Here is a 19688-nt window from a genome sequence, read left to right on the forward strand (position 1 = left end):
TCAACAGTGATGGTTGGGCCTAATTTATATTTTTCATTTATTATTGTCAAATAAAAAGATAATAATAGAGGGAAAGAAAAAGGAAATTGATGGACAACAATATACTCGATTGTAAATTATAAAACAATTTTAAACATATTTTATTATAATAAAATACAACACAATTTAATAAAAATAAATTTTTATTAATAATATATTTTTAATATTACCTTTCATATGAAAATAGAATTGAAGTAATTGTAGTATTGTGATTGTATAGATTTAAAGTTATATTAAATGAATGATATTTTTAAAAATTTATTTTTTTACCTTGAAAAAATTAATTTGTGAAGTGTCATTATTAAATTTTATTGATATATATATAAACACATATAATCTTGTCTCAAATTATCTTATAATTTAAGATGAAGGGAGCAGACAAGAAGTATAATGATCTAATATGCAAATAAATAGTATTTTAGTAATTAGTAAAAAAATAAAAAAAGTTTAATGTGAGACTCTTAATGAAATAACAAAAAGTAAATAGAAAGATAGGTGTTAAGAATTTTAAACACGCAAAATATCAAATTTTATAATAAAATGATTTTTTTATATTTTTAATAGAGAAAATTAACTCAATGGCCTCAAAAAATACAATTTTCATAAATTATGGATGAAATTTTTTAATATTTTAAAATATGGTCCATTCATAAAATCAATTAGATGTGTTTTTTATTTTTTATTCTCAAAATATATTTATTATTAAAACAGAATATATTTAGTTTAACTAATCTTTAACTGATTGGATTTTTTATTTTTATTATCAAAAATCGTATTGTGCGTGCTCTCTCTTTAATTTATCATTTTTGAATATTTTTTTCATCATATTTTTTGATTTGATTTTTTTGGATCATCATATTTATATCTCTTAGAGTGCTTTTCTTCATCAAATTTTTTGATCTGGTTTGTTTGGATCACCATATTCATTGCAGAGCTTTTCCTCTCTCTCCCTCTCTATTTTTACTAAATATTATAAAGAGGACATTAGATATTGAAGAGAAGACTTTATTACTGATTTGCGATACTACATCATTGATATACGAATGTATATCAATGATAAACAAATTGATAAATTTTTACTGATATGGCTTATATATCAGTGATATATAATAATGTATCACTAATATACTATTGTATATCAATATAACCAGACAATGAGGCATAAACTTATTCATAATTGATATACAGTTATATATTAATGATGTAGTGTCACATATCAATAATAAAAAAAATACATAATCATTTGCCCAAAACAGATCAAACATAGTTCACAAAAAATTTTAAACTCTTAGTTTATTACAGAGAATCAAATACCTAAACTAATAAAATAAAAAAATCATGAATCTGTAGCTCCATTTCCTCACTAGAATGCTCTATTCCGTCGAGTATCGTCGATATATCTCACCTCGCACTTGTCTCTCGCCACGTGACTGTGTGTAGAATTCCTCACTACTAAACACAATTAACCAACAAAACTTATGGTAATTGAATGATTATCCCATTAAGTAGATTGCCAAGTTTTAGTTTTCAAATCATGGGATCCTAAGTTTCATATCTAAATAAGTTTAAAACTTTTATAAACTCTTATATCAGAGTAAAAACAAGTTAGAGAAGCATGAGATATCTCATAGGAGTGAAATAAATTAAAAATAGTTGAAAACAATTTATTTACAGCAAAACAAGGCAATGCACAGCGTCTTGTGCATGCTGTGCTGTGGCGTGTTGCACGTTAATGACAACAGATTCTATTGTCATTTAACAGCAGAATCAAAGAACTTCTGACACATCCCGATTCTTCGTTCGAGTCTAAATGATATGATCTAGGTATTTATAGAAAGATCTTTCCATAAACTAGCTAATAGCACTTTCACTTCCAAAATAAGTCACATCAAGAAGTTGTACACTCAGACTCATTTTGACTACTATTCACCACTTTTCACAATAAAAGGTGTCCAAAACCCAAAACAAGGGCCAAAAGTATTTCCCAACCCTTGGATCATGTCCATTAGATCTAGGACTATCAGTACAACATATCATTCACACTTAATTAACAATATAACATAAAATCACTCATCAACCCCTTTTTTCATCAAAACTAGAAGAGGGAGGTAATCTATTTGCTTTGTGTTAAAAATCATTCATTTCATGAACAAAACAACATTCCTATACTTGCACCAGTATTTTGACCTTATCAACACATATATCTTAACATACCAAATCACATAGGACCTAAAATACAATCCAGATACTTAAAACAACCAATTAGTGTAAGTGTAAATATAATGCAACTTAAAATTGATAATAATATTCTATTACACATAATAAACATAATCTAAAGACATACAGCAGAAATGAAACTAATCCCTAACTTCTTGAGCCTTCTCCCTCTCTACACCAAAGTTAGAGCTTGTAAAATGTTAAATGAAAGGGGTGAGTCTAGCCACTCAATAACTAAGGTAAAACTTACCTTATGCAATTATATATCAATTGTAAATAAACACATGCATATCAAACTGAGTTCCTAAAACATGCTTGCATTCATATAATAACTTATCATTTCACATTTAACTCATTTTCATCTCATATGCACTAGGTACATTGTCATAAGACACTAAAACATGTGACCATGACCTAATACCCACGCAACTTGCCCCATCACAATTATGTGACACATCATAAATTTACATAGGCAATGATCAATCAGTCTTATACCTTCCTTATTTCCTCTGATTGAAACTATATGCTACAACACTAAATAGGGCTCCGTCTGTGTGACTGCCCAAGCTCACTAATTGTGAGCTTCCCCCAAGATTATATGATTCACTCTTAGACCACAGCTTCCCCCACTCTCAAATCTTTAGGGTGTCGTATACCTTAAGCTATTCTCCTTGATAAATTAGTAGAAAAAGCTAGGTTTTAATCCCTCGATAAACTATAGGATAGTCCCTCAACAAACTGCAGGATAAGGCTATACCTTTGTGCACCGAAGGCAGTCTAAATACCATATGGATTTCCCTCTACTCCCAATCCATAGACGAACTCCCCCCACTGATCATGCCACAGATGATGCTCACTCAAATTTCATAATTTCAATTATTCAATATCAAAATCAACATGTTGGGCTCACGACCGTGCTCTACCTAAGTTAGCATTGTAAGGTGTTCCTTACCTAACCACATTTAACTCTATAAAGATGGTAATCAAGGGATTAACCCTTAAAAGATTACCAAAGTTGTAAAATTACATAAAAGAGAGGAATTCTCAAATAATTTACAATGGGTCCCAAAGTTCAATTTCAATCTCTATCACATATTTAAAATGTTTAAAATCAAAGTTTGAAAATAATACAAAAGCTTGAAAATCAAATGAGACCAAAACAAAGAGTTTTGAAACTCAAAACAGGGTTTTTGTGTAGAAAACGACCCATGTGCTGTGGCTTATGATACATGCATCATGGCTTACTCGCCTTTCTGCCATTCGTCGTGGCGCATTACATGAATTTGATATCAATCGAAGGGAACTTTTAATGCATCCCAAATCTCCATCTGACATCTAATTAAGGTGGTTTTAATGTTTGCACAAAGCTTTCACCTAGCTTTAGTTAATGGCACAAGTTTTACACTCAAATTCATTTTTAACAAAAAGTTGGACATCAAAACCCATTTTACTACTTTTTCACTAAAATTTCGCAACTATAGTGTTCCAACTCAATCTCATGTGCCAAAAGCCTACACCGACTATCTGATTATACTTAATGGACTTTAGCAAACTCGTGCAATATACCATATACACCCAAAAACACATATTTCTCACAATTACTACTCAACCCTAATTTCACAAAACACAAGGGGGAGGAAAATTATGCACAAAACTATCATTTTCATTTCAAATCATTCAAAATACACATGTTCCTACTTGCACAAGTATTTTGGCCCCATTCACAGGTTTACAACCAAAACTCTCTAATCTAGGGCACAAAATACGCAAGTTGTATGCTACTATAATGCAAGTAGTACAAAAAAACTCCTAGTTGGAAATTGTATTAACATTCATACACATAAAACAACAAAGAGAGACATACATATAAAAGGATTACTTTACAAATCTTAAGCCTCTGCATGTTTTCCTTAACTCGGATCCTATGAGCTAGGCCCTGAAAATATTGAAAATTGAAGGGTGAGTATAACCACTTAGTAACTAAGTTTTACCTAATATATACAGTTGCATATTAATTGTAAATAGATACAAATAGGCAAAAATACACAAACACAATACATATAATGGGTTTGGCCATAGTTCATAATACTAACAACCATGTAACCGGGCTCAAGGCACATATTCATATCCATAAAATATCAGTGCACATCTTGGGGTCACAATAATACCAAGCATGCACCCCTAACACTTACTGGACTACAATACTAACAATCATGTGGCTAGATTTAAATACACGATCAAATGCTAATTTTATACCCTCCTGTTACCTTCGATGTGAAATCGGTAACTATCACAAGGCTACATCTTTCATGAACTAATCCAGCTTTTCACTTGTGAGAAGCTACTAGGTTAGGGTTAACTTACTCACTTATGTAATCCAATTTTCCCTAATACTAACAACCATAAGGTGTTGTACCCCTAATCTAGCCTCCTCATGAACCAATGGAGACTAGTTAGGTTTGAGTTCCTCGTATAACAAGTGGGACAGTCTCAAATCAACCATGAGACAAGGACTATCCCCTAATTCCAATAGTCGATGCTAAGGCAAGTTCTCAATTTCAATAGTTATTGCCTATACCACATTAATTTAACCGTTTACTCTTCTCCCTAGGTGAACTCTCACTAATGATCATGCAATGCATATTTGACACACTATGCAATTATGACAATTAATGTCATTGATACAATTATCTCATCACATCAAGCATATAAAACTCTTTTTCACCATTATACATTACATTTCTATTAACACGTGCTCACATATTCTCATTTACCATCATTATTCACATGTATATGACCACATATAGCATTTTCACAATGTCACATAATCAAAATATGCCAAATTTTCATCAAGAATTCAAAATATAAATCATTTCTTGAATCAATCCATTTTTAATCAATAACCAATTAATATTCAACTATATAAAGTTAAGTTTTCCTCTATTACCTCAAACCTTTGAGAGGTCAAATGTTTACCCCTTTAAATACCAACTTCCAAAGCTTCTCACAAGCTTGAATGGTGCCAATAACAACTATCTACAATCACATTAGAAAAGTATCATCATTATCCCATTTTATGAGTTTTTTAACATTAATCTTCACACACTCTATTCTATCAATCCATAAATTCACTACCTATTCATATCTAATAGGTTTACTAGGTTCCATTAATGTACATTATCATTAATAGATCTTTAAATCACCATTAATGAATATCAAACTCTCCTAACTACCTCATTTATGTTGATTTTCAGACATTAAGTGCTCCATTCAACTAACCATACATAAAAGCATTAATGTAGGGTTTAACTATCCCATTATATCTATTTTACCCAATGAAATCGGACCTATAACTCTTATGGATAGTAAATTAACTTTCCAACTCAAACCTTCATAAATGAGGGAGAGAAAGGAAGAAGAGGGCATGGATTACTTATTTTGGGTGGTTGAGAGCTTTAAACTATCACCAATGTGATCTAACAACGTGCCTTAGCAGAGCTTAACTATGCTCTTTGTTTTCTTCCTCTCCTCTCTTCTGTTCTCACATGTAGAGACGAATAGATTTAATTAGATTTTTGGTCGTGCGCCATGATGCATGGCACAGAGAGGCTCGTTGCATTTGAATCTGCCTTTATGTGCCACAGCGGATTGACCACATGTCGTGGCATGTGGCATAGAGAACATTTCTTTATTTTTTTTCTTTTTCTTTCCTTGCCTGGGTAGCCCGCTATCGATTTAGACCTATTTCTAAGGTTGAAATTATAATGAATTACATCAATTAGGCCCCTTTAGCCATACACCTCATTAACTTATTAATTACACTCATTAGGTTAACTAATCACGCTTAATTTTCTCAGATGTTACAAGCATTAATTCTTATTTTCACTTACATCATATAAAACCCATCATTTTCAATCTCATATATTTATCTTATTAGTCTCATTATCCATTACTCATTCAAACCACATTATAAAAATATTAATCATTTCACAATCATTTTTCACACGTTTAAAACACATCAAAACAATTATACAAACACTAAATTTCATGATATGTTACACCATTCATAAGTCACAATTTGCATGTTAAACATATAATTCACCTCATATTACAATTAACAAACAACTACCTAAAGTATGATTCCACTGGTTACCTCAAACCTTTGAGAAATTAAAGATTTACCTCTCAATAGTATAGCTTTCAAGCTTGAATTCTCAAGCTAAAATGGTGTCTGAGAGCTCAATCTATAATTATAAACTCTTTAACTCATCAATATTTCCAAACACACACACATATCAACTCTCATCTTGCACTTCTAGATTACCCAATGACTACTTTATATAAGTTTGGACCTACCCATGAGGTTTATTAACTATCTTTAGTATTATATAGCTTCATTGAATACCTACATTGTCATTAATACCTCAACAACCATCATAACTACAAACTTAATGTCCATTTTCCGACATTTATGGAACTCGCCATCCAACCATCACAAAAATCATCAATACTAGGTTTAAATACTCTAAACAACTCCCATTAACTCCATTTGAGTCAATGGGTTCGGACCCATAACTTATATGGATTGAAAATCATCATCCATATTCAAACCATAACTCAAATATTTGAGAAAGTGGAAGAGAATGGGAGAAAAGGGTTTTAGGAATCTTACTGTTGCTCTCCGCAAGTGCACGGGTCGTAGCAAGTAATATAAAATGAGTAAAGTATCATTCTCTCAAGGATTTATTTAAAAACAATGATTAAGCAAAAGACTAAGCAAATTCATTCAAGTTGAGCTACATATAGTTAGGTAAAAATGATTTTGCAAATGAAACTAACACTAAAAAATAAAGAAAAATGATTGATTCACAAACTTCAAATACAAATTGGGACCTAGGATTATTTATCCCCCTTGCATTTCTTAACACCAAAATTATGTCCTCTCATAAATGCTTTTAATAAAAATAAGTGCTAACCTAAGGTTCTAAAAATACTTGAACAAGCTCTCTCAAGTTATAAACAAGTGTTTAGTTAAATTAACTGCCCAATCTCTTGTTACAATTAATAAAACTTAATTTTAAACACCAATCCTAATGTGGCTATACAAGGCTAGCAAGTATATCTCTATCTTAATAGCAAAACCATCCATTCATCATGCAAATATCAAGTTCTTGCATTATTTTCCTCAAATTCTACACTCAACCTAGCCCTCTCAAGCATCAATTAAATGAACTTAATATCTAAATGGTGGCCAATCACTTAAAAGCATTAAGGAAAGAGTAAAATAAATACATATATATCATTAATCACAAAAAGAGAGGAGAAACATAGTGTTAATCCATACAAGGGTTCCAAATAATTCTAGAACAAAGAGTTTAGCTACTCATAATCATCCACAAGCTATAAATATACAAAATAAGTAGACTTATTTTAGAATACAAGATAGGAAAGGGAAGAGGCATAGAAAAACCAAAGAAAAAGAACTCTAAATGTCTTCAAAACTCTATTCCCTTGCTTCAAGCACTTTCAATGCCCAAACCCTAGAACACCCAAGCTTCAAATGTGTCTAAAAGTTTGTGAATACGTTATAGGTTGAGATCTTAGCATATATATGCCCTAGCCAACGGATTTCTGATAAATAAAATGCAGTATTTTTCTAACAGCGGCAAAAGTTGCAAATGAAAGTCACGATTTTGGGATGACTTTAATAGTTTTGCACTATTTTTGTAGCTAATGAAAATTATTCATTTTATGCTTGATTTCTTCATCTAAAAACCTTCCAAAAACATCCATAAAGCTCCAGAAATGCTTCTAATAAAACTTCAACCAAAATAACATGAAATTAGACCAAAAATATCAAATTAAAGCTAAGAATACAAACCTAAAATAGAATGCACATTTTTTTAATTTGGGCAATAAAAACAATACAATTGATCCAAAATGGATTAGAATCTAAGAAAAATGTGATGAAATAATATGAAATTCTAGAGGTCAACACTTACCTTAGATGATTTGAAGCTTCAAACCTTCTCAAATCCTCCCCTAGATCATGCCTTAGTAGAGCAAGAACGACTTATTTTTGCAGAATTCATATCGTGCGCCGCAGTGCCTATCCCTACGTGCTGCAGCATGTGGTACAAAGAAAATAGTCTCTTGCCTTTTGGCCTTGTGCACCGCAGCGCACCACGCACGTGTCATGATATGTGGCACGATGGCTTTTTTGCTTGTTTTTCTATACTTTTTGATCCCCAAATGACCTAATTTCACTTTGGACCCAAATTGTTCCTGAGATTCCAACTAAACACTTATTAGTCTCCTCTGATCACACACCACGTACATCCTCTTAATGACGTTTAATTACTTAATTGTTGGAGGTTGATTTTTTAGGATGTTACACTATGGCTCACTCACACTGCTCTGCTATCTCGCGTTTGTCTCTCTAGCGTTGAATTTTTTTCTCTCTTGCATTTGTCTCTCTCATTCTAGAGATTTCTTGCGTTTTGAATCTCTTGGTATTTGAAAAAAGCATATATTAAAAAGGACAGTTTTGTAAATTAATTATAATCTAAATATTAAAAATGCTGTTTTTAAAATTTAAGGAAGGATATGCTATTTTTTTTACTTGTTCTTATAATATGGATTATTTGTACAAAAGCACCTTTTTAATATGTACAAGGCAATAAATTTCTTATATTTGTATAAAAGAAGTAAATTTTTTATATTTTTAATAGGCACAAAAGTATAAAAATTAAAAACAAAAAATTATTATTAAAATATTTACTAATACATAAAGCATATGAGGTAATAAATTATAAAATAAAATATATTATTTAACTTATTAATATACACGGGATAAAAATTTAAAATAGACTTACCCCAACAATTAACTAAATGAAAAATTTGGCTCCCACAAATAATTTGCATATTTGTGCTTGATATATTGTTATTTAAATTTTAATTATATTTTAATTTGAATGGCACAAAAGATTCTAGAATAAAATAAATTATTATTTATATTTTTAAAGGTGAAAGGGCAATTTAATCTCTAAAATATAGGTCAATAGTGTGTAGAATTTTAAACTTACTTTGGTATAATGTTCCATTCAACTTTTAAAAATGATGCAATTTGATCTTTACTATTAAGAAAAGTTAATTTTAACTGTTAGTTAACTAAAAAATAATAAAAGAACCTTAAAAATTACAAAAAAGCACAAAAATTTCATAAAAATGACCAAAATAGTTTATTGTCTTTTTTTAAAAATTTTATATTTTTTTTATTTTATGATCAATTAATGGTTAAAGTCAACTTTATTAACTGTAAAGTCTATATTACATCATTTTTAAAATTTTAAAAAAATATTGCACGAAAAAAATAAATTTAAGGTCCAAATCTTTGAGAAGTTCCTAGACTTATAATTTAGGATCTAATTTTATCTTTTACCTTATTTTTAATATGAATAGGATAAAAATTATAAAATAAAGCACACTATTTTTTTTGGACAACAATATTATTTAAAATAATTTATGTCAAAATAAAAAAAGTTATTTATATTTTTACTACACATAAAAGTAAAAAGATGTATAAAAATGATCATGTTTAAAATAACTTCATTTCATAAAAAATTAACTTAAAGAACAAATTTAATTTACATAAATTTTTAAATACACTGGGTGTCCATGATTTTAATTTACTCACAATGAAAAATTTTAAAATACAACAATTAATTGTGTTTATTTTAAACATTTACAAGATAATAAATTTTAGGATGAAATTTATTTGCAGTTAACATGCACGAGACTAACAATAATAAATTGAAATTTATAAATTAGACAGAATAATTACAAATTCTTAAAATTGAACAATTAAATTCTCATGACAACAATAAATATTGAAATTGTGTTCACAAATAAAATGAGGATATAGAGTTGCAAATCAAAGTAGATGAAGTTGCAAGTCCAAGAGAGTAAGCTGCAATTTCCTGAAGTTGAATAAATAATCTTATAAAATTCATTAATTAAAATAGTGTTTTTATAAAAAAAAATTGTGTTCTGAGTTGCAAATCAATGTAAAAGTAGTTGCAAATTTTTGAAAGTAGGATACCTATTTATAAGTTTAAAATTTTGTTAAAAGATCAATCAAAGACTCAAGAGATTTTTTTTTTTGTGTTTTAAAATTTGTTTGGATTTTAATGGGATAAAATTATCCTTTAGGACTTAAGTGACACTATCCCTATTTTAATTTATCAAGTTTTAAATTTATATTCTAGCCTTTTTAATAAAAACACGTAAGTATGCAAATTATATGAGGTAATCAATTTTAAATTTAAAAACACGCATTAAATTTTTTGTAAATAAATAAGGTACATCGGATGAAAAATATTTTAGAATAATTTATGTGGAGATTACAATTTATTTAAGATATTCAAATATAATTTGTATAAAAATAGAATAAGTTATTATTTATCTTATTAATATGCAAGGAGTGAAAAAAACATTCTAAAGCAATAAGTTGTTTACAAAATATAAAACCAAACCTACTTTATAGATTAAAACAAACAATTATTTATATTGAATATAATTGAGATCTCAAATTCAAAAATAAAATAAATTGTCACTTATATTTTTTAAAAAAAATTATTTTAAATTTCTGTAATGTAATTGATAAAAAAAAAACCTTATGTGCTGCCGATAAATGAAAAAGAATTAAAGGGTAATTTTACCCTTAAATCATACGTTAAAAAGTGTTTGGATTTGGAATTCTGAACTTCTTTTTATTCTAATATTCTCCTTAAACTTTAAAAATGGAGAGATGTCATCCTTATTGTTAATGAAAATTAACTCTAATTGTTAATTGACTTGTTAATAAAATTAACTCTAATTTTTAATTGACTTAAAAATAATAAAAAATGATATAAAAACTCAAAAATTATAGATAATGACTCAAAAAATTTACAGAAAAAGACTAAAAAAATTTTCTTAGTTCTTTTTTTGTAATTTTTTGTTAACTAAATACCAAAGTTAATATTTATTGATCATAGGAGCAATATTGCATTATTTTAAAATATTAACGGTGAATATTACATCAAAAATAAGTTTAGATCTCAAATATTCATGAACTTATAATTCATGAGAAATTTTACCATTTAACCCATGTTCTTTATAATTAAATTATAAAATTATTTATACTTGGAGAAAAAATATATTTATTTTTCATTATCATAATTATTTATTTTTTACTACTTGTACAATTCTATTTTATACTCCGTCCGTTTAAAAATATAAGGTATTTTTTTAATAGTTGGATGTTCAAATATGTAAGACATTTTTAGTCTTTTGAAGTATAACCATTATTTTTTTTAAAGTGTCCCTATTGATAATGACTTTATATTTATTATACGGTGTTTAATAAGGGTAAATATAAAAAAATAAGGTTAGTTGAAAAGAAAGTAACTACTTTATTGAGGAGTAAGATTCAATTAAAAATATCTTATATTATTGAATGGAGGAAGTATTTTTTAGTCATGATAAAATTATCAAATTAATATTTACTCAATATTTAACTTAATTAGTTTTTATGTTATGCTTATTTTGAAAAAAATGGAGGAGATGGGAGATTTTAATGACATCGATTTATAAAAAAATTGAGAAGTGAGCTTATATAAAATCTGAGGGTTTAATATATAAACTTGGGATTTAATATATGGTTGGCTGCATGGATCATAGAAATGCTATTATGATCTTTGAAAATTGAAATTATCATGGACTTACCATAAAATTTAAGAAAAATCATTATTTACTTTTAGAGAACATACTTAAAACCAAAATTTTGTAAAAATGATAATAATTTAAAAAATTGATATTAACTTAATTAAATATTTAAAATTATTATAAATTTTATATTTTTTCAGTAAAAAATTTTAAAACACATGTACTTTAATACTTAGACGTAATTTTCTCATGTTTTTAAAAACACTTGTTAATTAAATAAAAAATCACTCAGATTTTTACACAGAATGTGAATACAGAAAGGTCTTACAAAATTTAGCATTAATTAACAACTTCAAATACAGAAGATGACGAGTTTACTCATCAAAAAAAAAAAAAAAAAAAAAAAGAAGAGCTCCCAGTTGCTTAAACTGTGGACTTCAGCTACCAAGAGATTCTCGTGAACCAATTTTGCTAAATTCTCGTGAATCAAAGTAAGAATAAGATTGCAAAGGAGCAAGCGACTTGGGAGATTCTAGTCAACCAGGGCTAGAAGAGAAGTTTCAGATTTGGTTCCTAGCCTTCTGGGATCACCTTACAGTGACAGCGGCTACATTAAAATTTGTGTCTAAAATTGCCGGAAGCCCGAGGCTTATCAAACCACCTCACGCTGTACCTAAAAATCTAAAGTTTGTAGTTTCCAGTCATTGCTTCAGTTTTCTCACCAACAATATTTCCAAGAAATCTTTGGAATTCTTGCCAAATATGATGACCAATTCCTCTGTTCGTTGCGCCTCGCCTTTGCATCATCACTCGCTCTCATCTCGCTCCTCGCTTGCCTTCTTCAATCGCTTCATATCGACGAAATCTATTCTCTCCGGCGAAACTAGGAACCTAAGACTCGTCACGGTTCGGTCGCAGACATCCGGTTCGGATCATGGGTCGCCAGCCCAAAGATCGGTTGGCTTCACAGAGTCTCCACCCTCAGTCGGGATCCCCAACTCCTCCTCCTCTTTGATTGATTTTCTTACATTGTGCAGACGGCTTAAGGTTCGTGCATGTTTGCTTCTAAGTTGAAGGATACTGCATTTCATCCTTGAATGCAAGCTTGATTATAAAAATGACACATGGCATAAAGTGAAAACGTTTAAATTGATTGCAGGGGATCACATGGCCTCTTGTTTTAAGTTTTGATCTCAGCTAACTGGGATTTGATGTTTTTAAATGTTAAAGTTTATGCCTCCATTCTGTGATCAGACATCAATTCATGGCAGTAAAATGTAGACTCCCCAAATTTAAATTTGGACGAAGAGAGCTGGGAGTATGTTGTTTGATTTCCCTTTTATAATATCGATAAGATTCTGACCTGCCAAGTATATATTTGAGTACAGTTTCCTGTGTTGTCTACCACGTGATTTTTGTTAGTTATATTGCTGAGATTAGATTTTCTGCTTTTAAGTGGAGAATGATCCTCAAATTGTTTTCTAATCTAGAGTAAACCAACAATTTGGTCTTTCACTTGTTAGGTATACTTAGCTCTAGTTATAGAATAATATTGAGTGTGCAAGCTATTCTCCAAAACTAATAATTTATGTTAGGTCTTCTAACATCCTTGGATCAATTAACGAAAGAATTAATGAGTAATGAGTTTATTAATTTCAAAGACCAACTCTTACTTCACTAGTTATTTCAATGCTAATATTAAATGCAAATAACGTTTAGGCTGCCAAATTGTAGTTTACTCTCAAATGTTGTTGTTGCTTGTAATTAAAGTTTTGCTCGTGACATTTAGTCTACTAGGACGTCAAATGCAAGACTCTAGTGGTTTCTGAGGGTGTGATGGGAACCTTGGGCTTTAGATATTGCATGATAGATGGATTCCTACCTCTGTTGGTCAATTTAACTTTCTGCCTAAACTCAGCCAGAAAAAGGAAAAGCATGTTGTGTGCGCTGAAATATATCATGTTAAAGAAAGCTTGCGTTCTTTGGGGGAAAATCAATATCAATATGAACTATAAAAAGTGTAGGTAGCTGCTCTAGTTCAGAAAATCTTGATAATTTTAAATTATGGATATGAATCTGAAGTTACCAAGACTCATTTCACTCTAGTATCAGTCTCTTAATTCCAAGGTGGATGGGAGAAGCATAGTTAGAACTTATTTGTATTATAGACACGGGTTTAGGCCTCCATTAGCATTCCCAGCTTTGTATATGACTAAGATTGAGTAGTGATTGGCGCATATTGGGCTTAATTTATTATCAGAAGAGTTTTCTCTTGTTCTTCTATCAATGTGATGTGCCTAGTTGGAAACTAGGTTTTTTTGCAACTATCAGCTGCTAATTTGACGCAAATATGGAGGCGTATAATTGGGATGCATTTAAGACCATTTGATATCAGATGCTTTTTTGGACAAATACCATGGGTTGCCAAAATATCCATACCCATTACAATTCCAATTATGTAAAATGAAATAATTAATGCAATCTCTCTTTGCCATGTATGCGTACCTTGTAGACCACAAAAAGGAAAGGATGGGTCAATCATGGCATAAGGGGTGCTGAATCAATTGCTGACCACATGTATCGCATGGCTATAATGGCTTTGATTGCTGCTGACCTGCCTGGATTGAACAGAGAAAGGTTTGACTTTTTTCTTGTTGTTTGAGTATATTTCTTCCTCCTTTTTAAACCTCAGTCCCTTGCTTTGTTCTATGATAAGATCCATTTGTGTGTGTGTGTGTGTGTGTTTTTTTTTTTTTTAAAAAAAGATTATTTGTCCCCTAGTCTAAGTGAATTTTGCTGTGTCTTTGTGGATTTTGAATCAAGAACATGATCTCGTTTTGGGCACCCTGGTTATAGTGAAATTTCATATATCCTACTATTGGTTTGTCTTTGGTCAGACGAGGATATCTGATTGTTAGGACAATGCGAGCTAAATAATGCTAAATAACTGGGGGAAAAATCATTTGACATCTCTGCCTTAAGTGAAAAATATTTTGTTTGGGTATATTTGGTTATAAAGCTGTGGCCTTTCATTTTTCATCATTACCTTTTTTTACCCATTCAAATCAGATATCCTGTTTGGCTTGGTTTATTAATCTAGCTATCTAGTTTTCTCTTAGAGGCCTTTGAATTAAGCATGGGCCATTTAATTAACAGCTATTCCATTGGCTTTTGAAATACTTACTCAAGCTAGTCATTCTTCTAACTGCTTTTTATTTTATTTTATTGCTTTAGTTCTATCTGGATAATTGTGGATATCATTGTTAGTGAAATTTTTCTGTCCCCGAGATCCCTTATTTTAACCAATATAGATGGTGTAAGCTATGTAGTAATGTAGCCTACTTTCTAGCCTAAATAACGGAAAGCGTATAGGCAAGTGGTTATATATCCTTTTTTCTTTTTCTTTTTTCATTTTTCTTCCGTCCTGAGGGCAAGCAATTATATATTCAGCATCACTGTTTTTCACTTTCAATTGCCTATCGTCAAAGGGTCTTCTGTATAGAAATAATTGTCTTCCGTGTTCACTTGCCTTTCATTCTGTCAATCATATTTCCTGGTTTTTGTTTCTGATAAATTTCCTTGATTTTCTGATGTTATCCTCTGTTTCTGTTGTGCAGATGTATTAAACTAGCACTAGTGCATGATATTGCTGAAGGTAATTCTTAACTGGATAGTAACTTGATTTTTTTAACTGTAGAATAACTTAACTGTTTTTTAATTTTCAAGTTGTATATCAGATGATTCTTTCTGCTTGGTACACATGAAGTTTTTAAATATATTTCCTCTAATGTGATTGCCTTCCACACTGCAACAGATGGCTTTAACAACATGTTGTACTTGTGAAGGGTGTGTTGATCTTTTGTGATTCTGTTCTCCAACTTAATTGAACAAGATGGATAGATTGCATATTATATTGAGTTTGACTTGGTAATTAACTAATTATTGTTTATATGTTCACTTTCCTTGCTCAATAATTGAACTGCCTAAAACATCCTATTGGAATATAAAGATAAAGATAGCAAAAAATAATTGTATTAAACTCTTGATTCTCACTAGAAAAATTATTCAAACAACAGCAACAGTAACAAGCCTCATTCCCCTAGGTGGGGTTGACTACATAGATCACACAACACCATTGTACTCTATTAGTAACTAAGTATTTAAAAATATTGTTAACCAAGAAGTCTCGTTTAACAACCTTTATAGGTTTTTTTTTTTGTCGTCCTCTACTCTTCTTTACAGGGCCCAAGACTATCTGTTCCCCACTCCTTATTGGGGTTTCCCATGGCTTTCTCTATACACATTTAAACTGTCTCAAACAATTTTTTACTATTTTCTCCTCAATAAATACCACACCCACAAAGATTTCTACCATATTCAAACGTTTGACAAAATTCCACAAACTAGTGTTGGATCATGTGACTTTTGCCGTTAATTTCTATTGACTTGTATGGGGGCTCCTCCCCCCACCCCTCTTTGTGTACTTTTGAACAGCAATGGGCTTATGCATCTTGTGTACATGAACATAAATGGTATAAAAGTCTTGGGTTTTATTTTGCGTTTAATAGCTATTGTTGGAGATATAACACCATCTGATGGTGTGCCCAAGGAAGAAAAGAGCAGAAGGGAGCAGGCAGCTTTGAATGAAATGTGTGAAATTCTTGGTGGAGGAATGAGAGGTATTTTCATGTCATTTTTCCGAGAACATTTTCATTTTGAGTTTCCAATTTTGGGTTCTATTTTATTCTGAGGACCCAACTTGTACTTTGCAGCTGAAGAGATTAAAGAACTTTGGGCAGAGTATGAACACAATTCCTCTTTAGAGGCCAATCTTGTTAAAGATTTTGACAAAGTACGTATGCGACCTTTTATATGAATTTTATTTGTCTGTCTCGTTGAGAGTAGCAGGAAGATTTGCAGAAATATTAAGTTTAATTGATGAACGAAGGACAATTAAAAGGTTTAGTTGATTAAATAATGTGAAGCTATCAGCGTACCACAAACTCTAAAATTTAAGGACAGTGACTCAAACAAAGATGTTACATCCTTCGTTTAATTATATAAATTGATGTGATGCAGTAGTCAATAGTATGGCCTATGGGCTGTGGCATAGTAGCTCTCAGACCCAAATCAGAGTGACCATACTTAATGTTCTGTTCTTTAATATTCCTCTTGTAATCATTCGTTCTTGATCCTCTTTTGCTTGTAATGAATATGATCTGAGTCAAAAATACAATTTTGAAGCCCAATTGTTCTTCTTGATCCTCTTATGCTACTGTTACCAATTATACATATGAAAATAGAGATTTATGCTGGTTTGTAGTTTTTGTTACATTAGCATCTATTGCCTACGCTTCCCAAATATAGATTCTAATTTCTAACTGATTAATGTAAATTCTATCTCTTGCAAAGAAAAATACTTATAATCTTTTTACTGTGCTGAAAGGCACTTTGGGGTTTCAAGAGGAATCAATAATTGAGTCGCTCTTTTGGTTTTGGAAATGTTTTAATGGAAAATGTTCTTGTTTGGTATGTAGAATTAAAAAGAAATACAAATGAAAGAGAGCGAAAAAAAAAACAAAAACAAAAACAAAAAATCATAAGCGGTATTGCAAAAAATATTACCTTCACACCTCTACCTTCCCTTCATACAGGGTGCTACTCTGTCTGTAAACAATATGCAAATGTGGTGATTAGTGATGATGGTGAAGTTATTGGATGTGACTGGAACTTTAAGCTGGGGATTTGTTTGGATGATGATTTTACTACATTTGAGAAAATGATTAGCAAGAAGTACTGCTCGTTTACGCTGGTTTAAAAGTGCTGGAATCTCACAACTTCACTTCTCTAATTGGAGTTAAGTTTTTTCTTAGAGCCTAATTAATGCCTAAACCTGAATTGAAATTTTGAGCAAGTAAGAGAAATTATTGCTTCATAACATCTAGAAACATGATGATAGCAAATAGAAATCCGTGTAGTGAGCAACCGAGCACATAGAGAATTCTTGTTTGGCTGTTAAAATTTTGGTTGTTAAATTAAATTGTTGCCATCTTATTGACGAAAATGTAGGGAAGGCTGTGTATAGTTGACCCCAAAGTGTATCCGACCCTTCCCAAACCTTGCACATAGTGGGAGCTTCGTGCATCGGGCTGTTCTTTTGTTTCTGTAAGATGGCATGCATATGCTTGTGCTTACATTCTAACTGAGCTTCACTTTCCTCTGAATTTTGATCAGGTTGAAATGATTCTGCAAGCTTTGGAATATGAAATTGGTGAGTTGTAGATAAATAAGCTTAGGAAAAGAATTTTGTTACTGGGAATTGTAAACAATTATGCTGTTTCCTAATAAAATTTCTTTGTTCGTTTTTCTCCCAAAAAAAAAAAAGTTATGTAAGTTCAATGTTACCCTTATGATATGCTTTATCTCATATGCTTCGAAATGTTAAGTTTCTTTGCCTTGGTTGTATTGTGTGGCAGAACATGGGAAGGTGCTGGATGAATTTTTCATTTCAACAGCAGGTACACTCTCTTACAAAACAAGTGCTAATTTATGTCATGGCTTAATTCCACATTTAGTCTCAGGTTTTTTTTTTAAAATTAGCCTTAACCCAGCCCTTGCCCATGAAAAAGGGAGAGACACATTCCCATGCACGCACACAAACATGTCAACGCAGGGTTTGAATTGAGGACATTTTTCAAGTGAGGGGGGTAGCACTATCACTAGACAACTAGCTGATAACATTTAGTCTCTTGGTTGTACTCTAAGAGAACAATTTAGTCATTTTAGTTGCAATTACGATAAAGGAATAACATAACTTTTAGTCTCTAAGCTTTTTTTTTTATTTTCAATTTAGTCCTTGAATGATAACTCAGTCTCAATAATTTATTGAGTTAAGAAATAATAGGGAATTGAATTATTATGAGTTAAAGTTAAAAGATTGAATTGATAACTGAGGAAAAGATTGGGGATTAAAAGTTATATTTTTCTCTAGGGTAATTTAATGTCAGACCAAGTGTGAAATTATTAGCATGACAAAAGATGCAATTCGACCATATTTTAACTTGAGTCTCTGAAACATTATGATTGTTTGGTATAGAAAGATGATCCCTTTATTGAATTGATGCCAAAAAAAGGCTTTGGTTGTTTAAAATGGCTTTCAGGAAAGTTTCAGACCGAAATAGGAAAAAGTTGGGCAGCTGAGATCTTTTTTAGAAGAAAATCTATATCGGCACAAAGGTTGAGGTGATAATTCCTTTTAGGTTATGTAGTTTTGGAGTTTCGACTTGATCTTTCTGTACTTGATTTCTTTTGAGTTTGACCCTGTTTTCTAATAAATTAAAATCCACCCCCTTCACCTTTTTCCCCCCCTAATTTTATGCTTTATAAATTATTAACAATTTCAATGTTTTTGTTTTTTGGGAAATGCCTTGGTACCTTAAGGAAGAAACATCACCGGAGTTATCACAATGATAGTGAGGGAGTGTTGGATAGCCAAAGATGTAGTAATTGTTGTTCCTTCTCGTAAAAAATGTGTGTGCATTTTTTGAGAGGTTGTATATTAAAAAATATAAAATATTTTTAATTTTTTAAAATGAAATCATTGTTTTTTTTTAAATATTTTTATTAAATAAATTATTTTATATTTATTTTATGATGATATACTTTATTAAATAGAAATAAATATAAAAAAATAAAGTTAATTTAAAGATAAGTATCTATTTTAT

At 30.5% G+C, this 19688-nt stretch overlaps 1 protein-coding gene across 2 annotated transcripts; it reads left to right on the forward strand.

Moving 5' to 3' along the window:
- The first annotated feature begins 12420 nt into the window (after positions 1-12420).
- LOC129321384 (uncharacterized) lies at positions 12421-19380 on the forward strand. Of its 2 annotated transcripts, none has more exons than XM_054967124.1 (8): positions 12421-13011; positions 14477-14601; positions 15582-15619; positions 16578-16643; positions 16737-16816; positions 18199-18235; positions 18441-18482; positions 19125-19380. In XM_054967124.1, exons 1-8 carry the CDS (start codon positions 12727-12729, stop codon positions 19208-19210), a joined length of 759 nt encoding a protein of 252 aa, XP_054823099.1. In that variant the 5' UTR covers positions 12421-12726; the 3' UTR covers positions 19211-19380. The 2 variants fall into 2 exon arrangements, with proteins under 2 accessions (XP_054823099.1, XP_054823098.1); XM_054967123.1 differs by having other exon boundaries at positions 12425-13011; positions 16533-16643.
- Positions 19381-19688: the final 308 nt, after the last annotated feature.

The sequence above is a fragment of the Prosopis cineraria genome, unplaced genomic scaffold (assembly GCF_029017545.1).
Source record: "Prosopis cineraria cultivar Desert tree isolate PC_DT_omini unplaced genomic scaffold, ASM2901754v1 PC10, whole genome shotgun sequence".
Classification (NCBI taxonomy): Eukaryota; Viridiplantae; Streptophyta; class Magnoliopsida; order Fabales; family Fabaceae; genus Prosopis; species Prosopis cineraria.

What these genes read in the sequence shown, in the direction of transcription:
- LOC129321384 (XM_054967123.1), top strand. Translation starts at nt 12,727, where the DNA reads ATGATGACCAATTCCTCTGTTCGTTGCGCCTCGCCTTTGCATCATCAC. An exon ending in CCTGGATTGAACAGAGAAAG is followed by an intron (nt 14,602 to 15,581) that starts GTTTGACTTTTT and finishes TCTGTTGTGCAG; the next exon opens with ATGTATTAAACTAGCACTAG. An exon ending in AGTGCATGATATTGCTGAAG is followed by an intron (nt 15,620 to 16,532) that starts GTAATTCTTAAC and finishes TGCGTTTAATAG; the next exon opens with CTATTGTTGGAGATATAACA.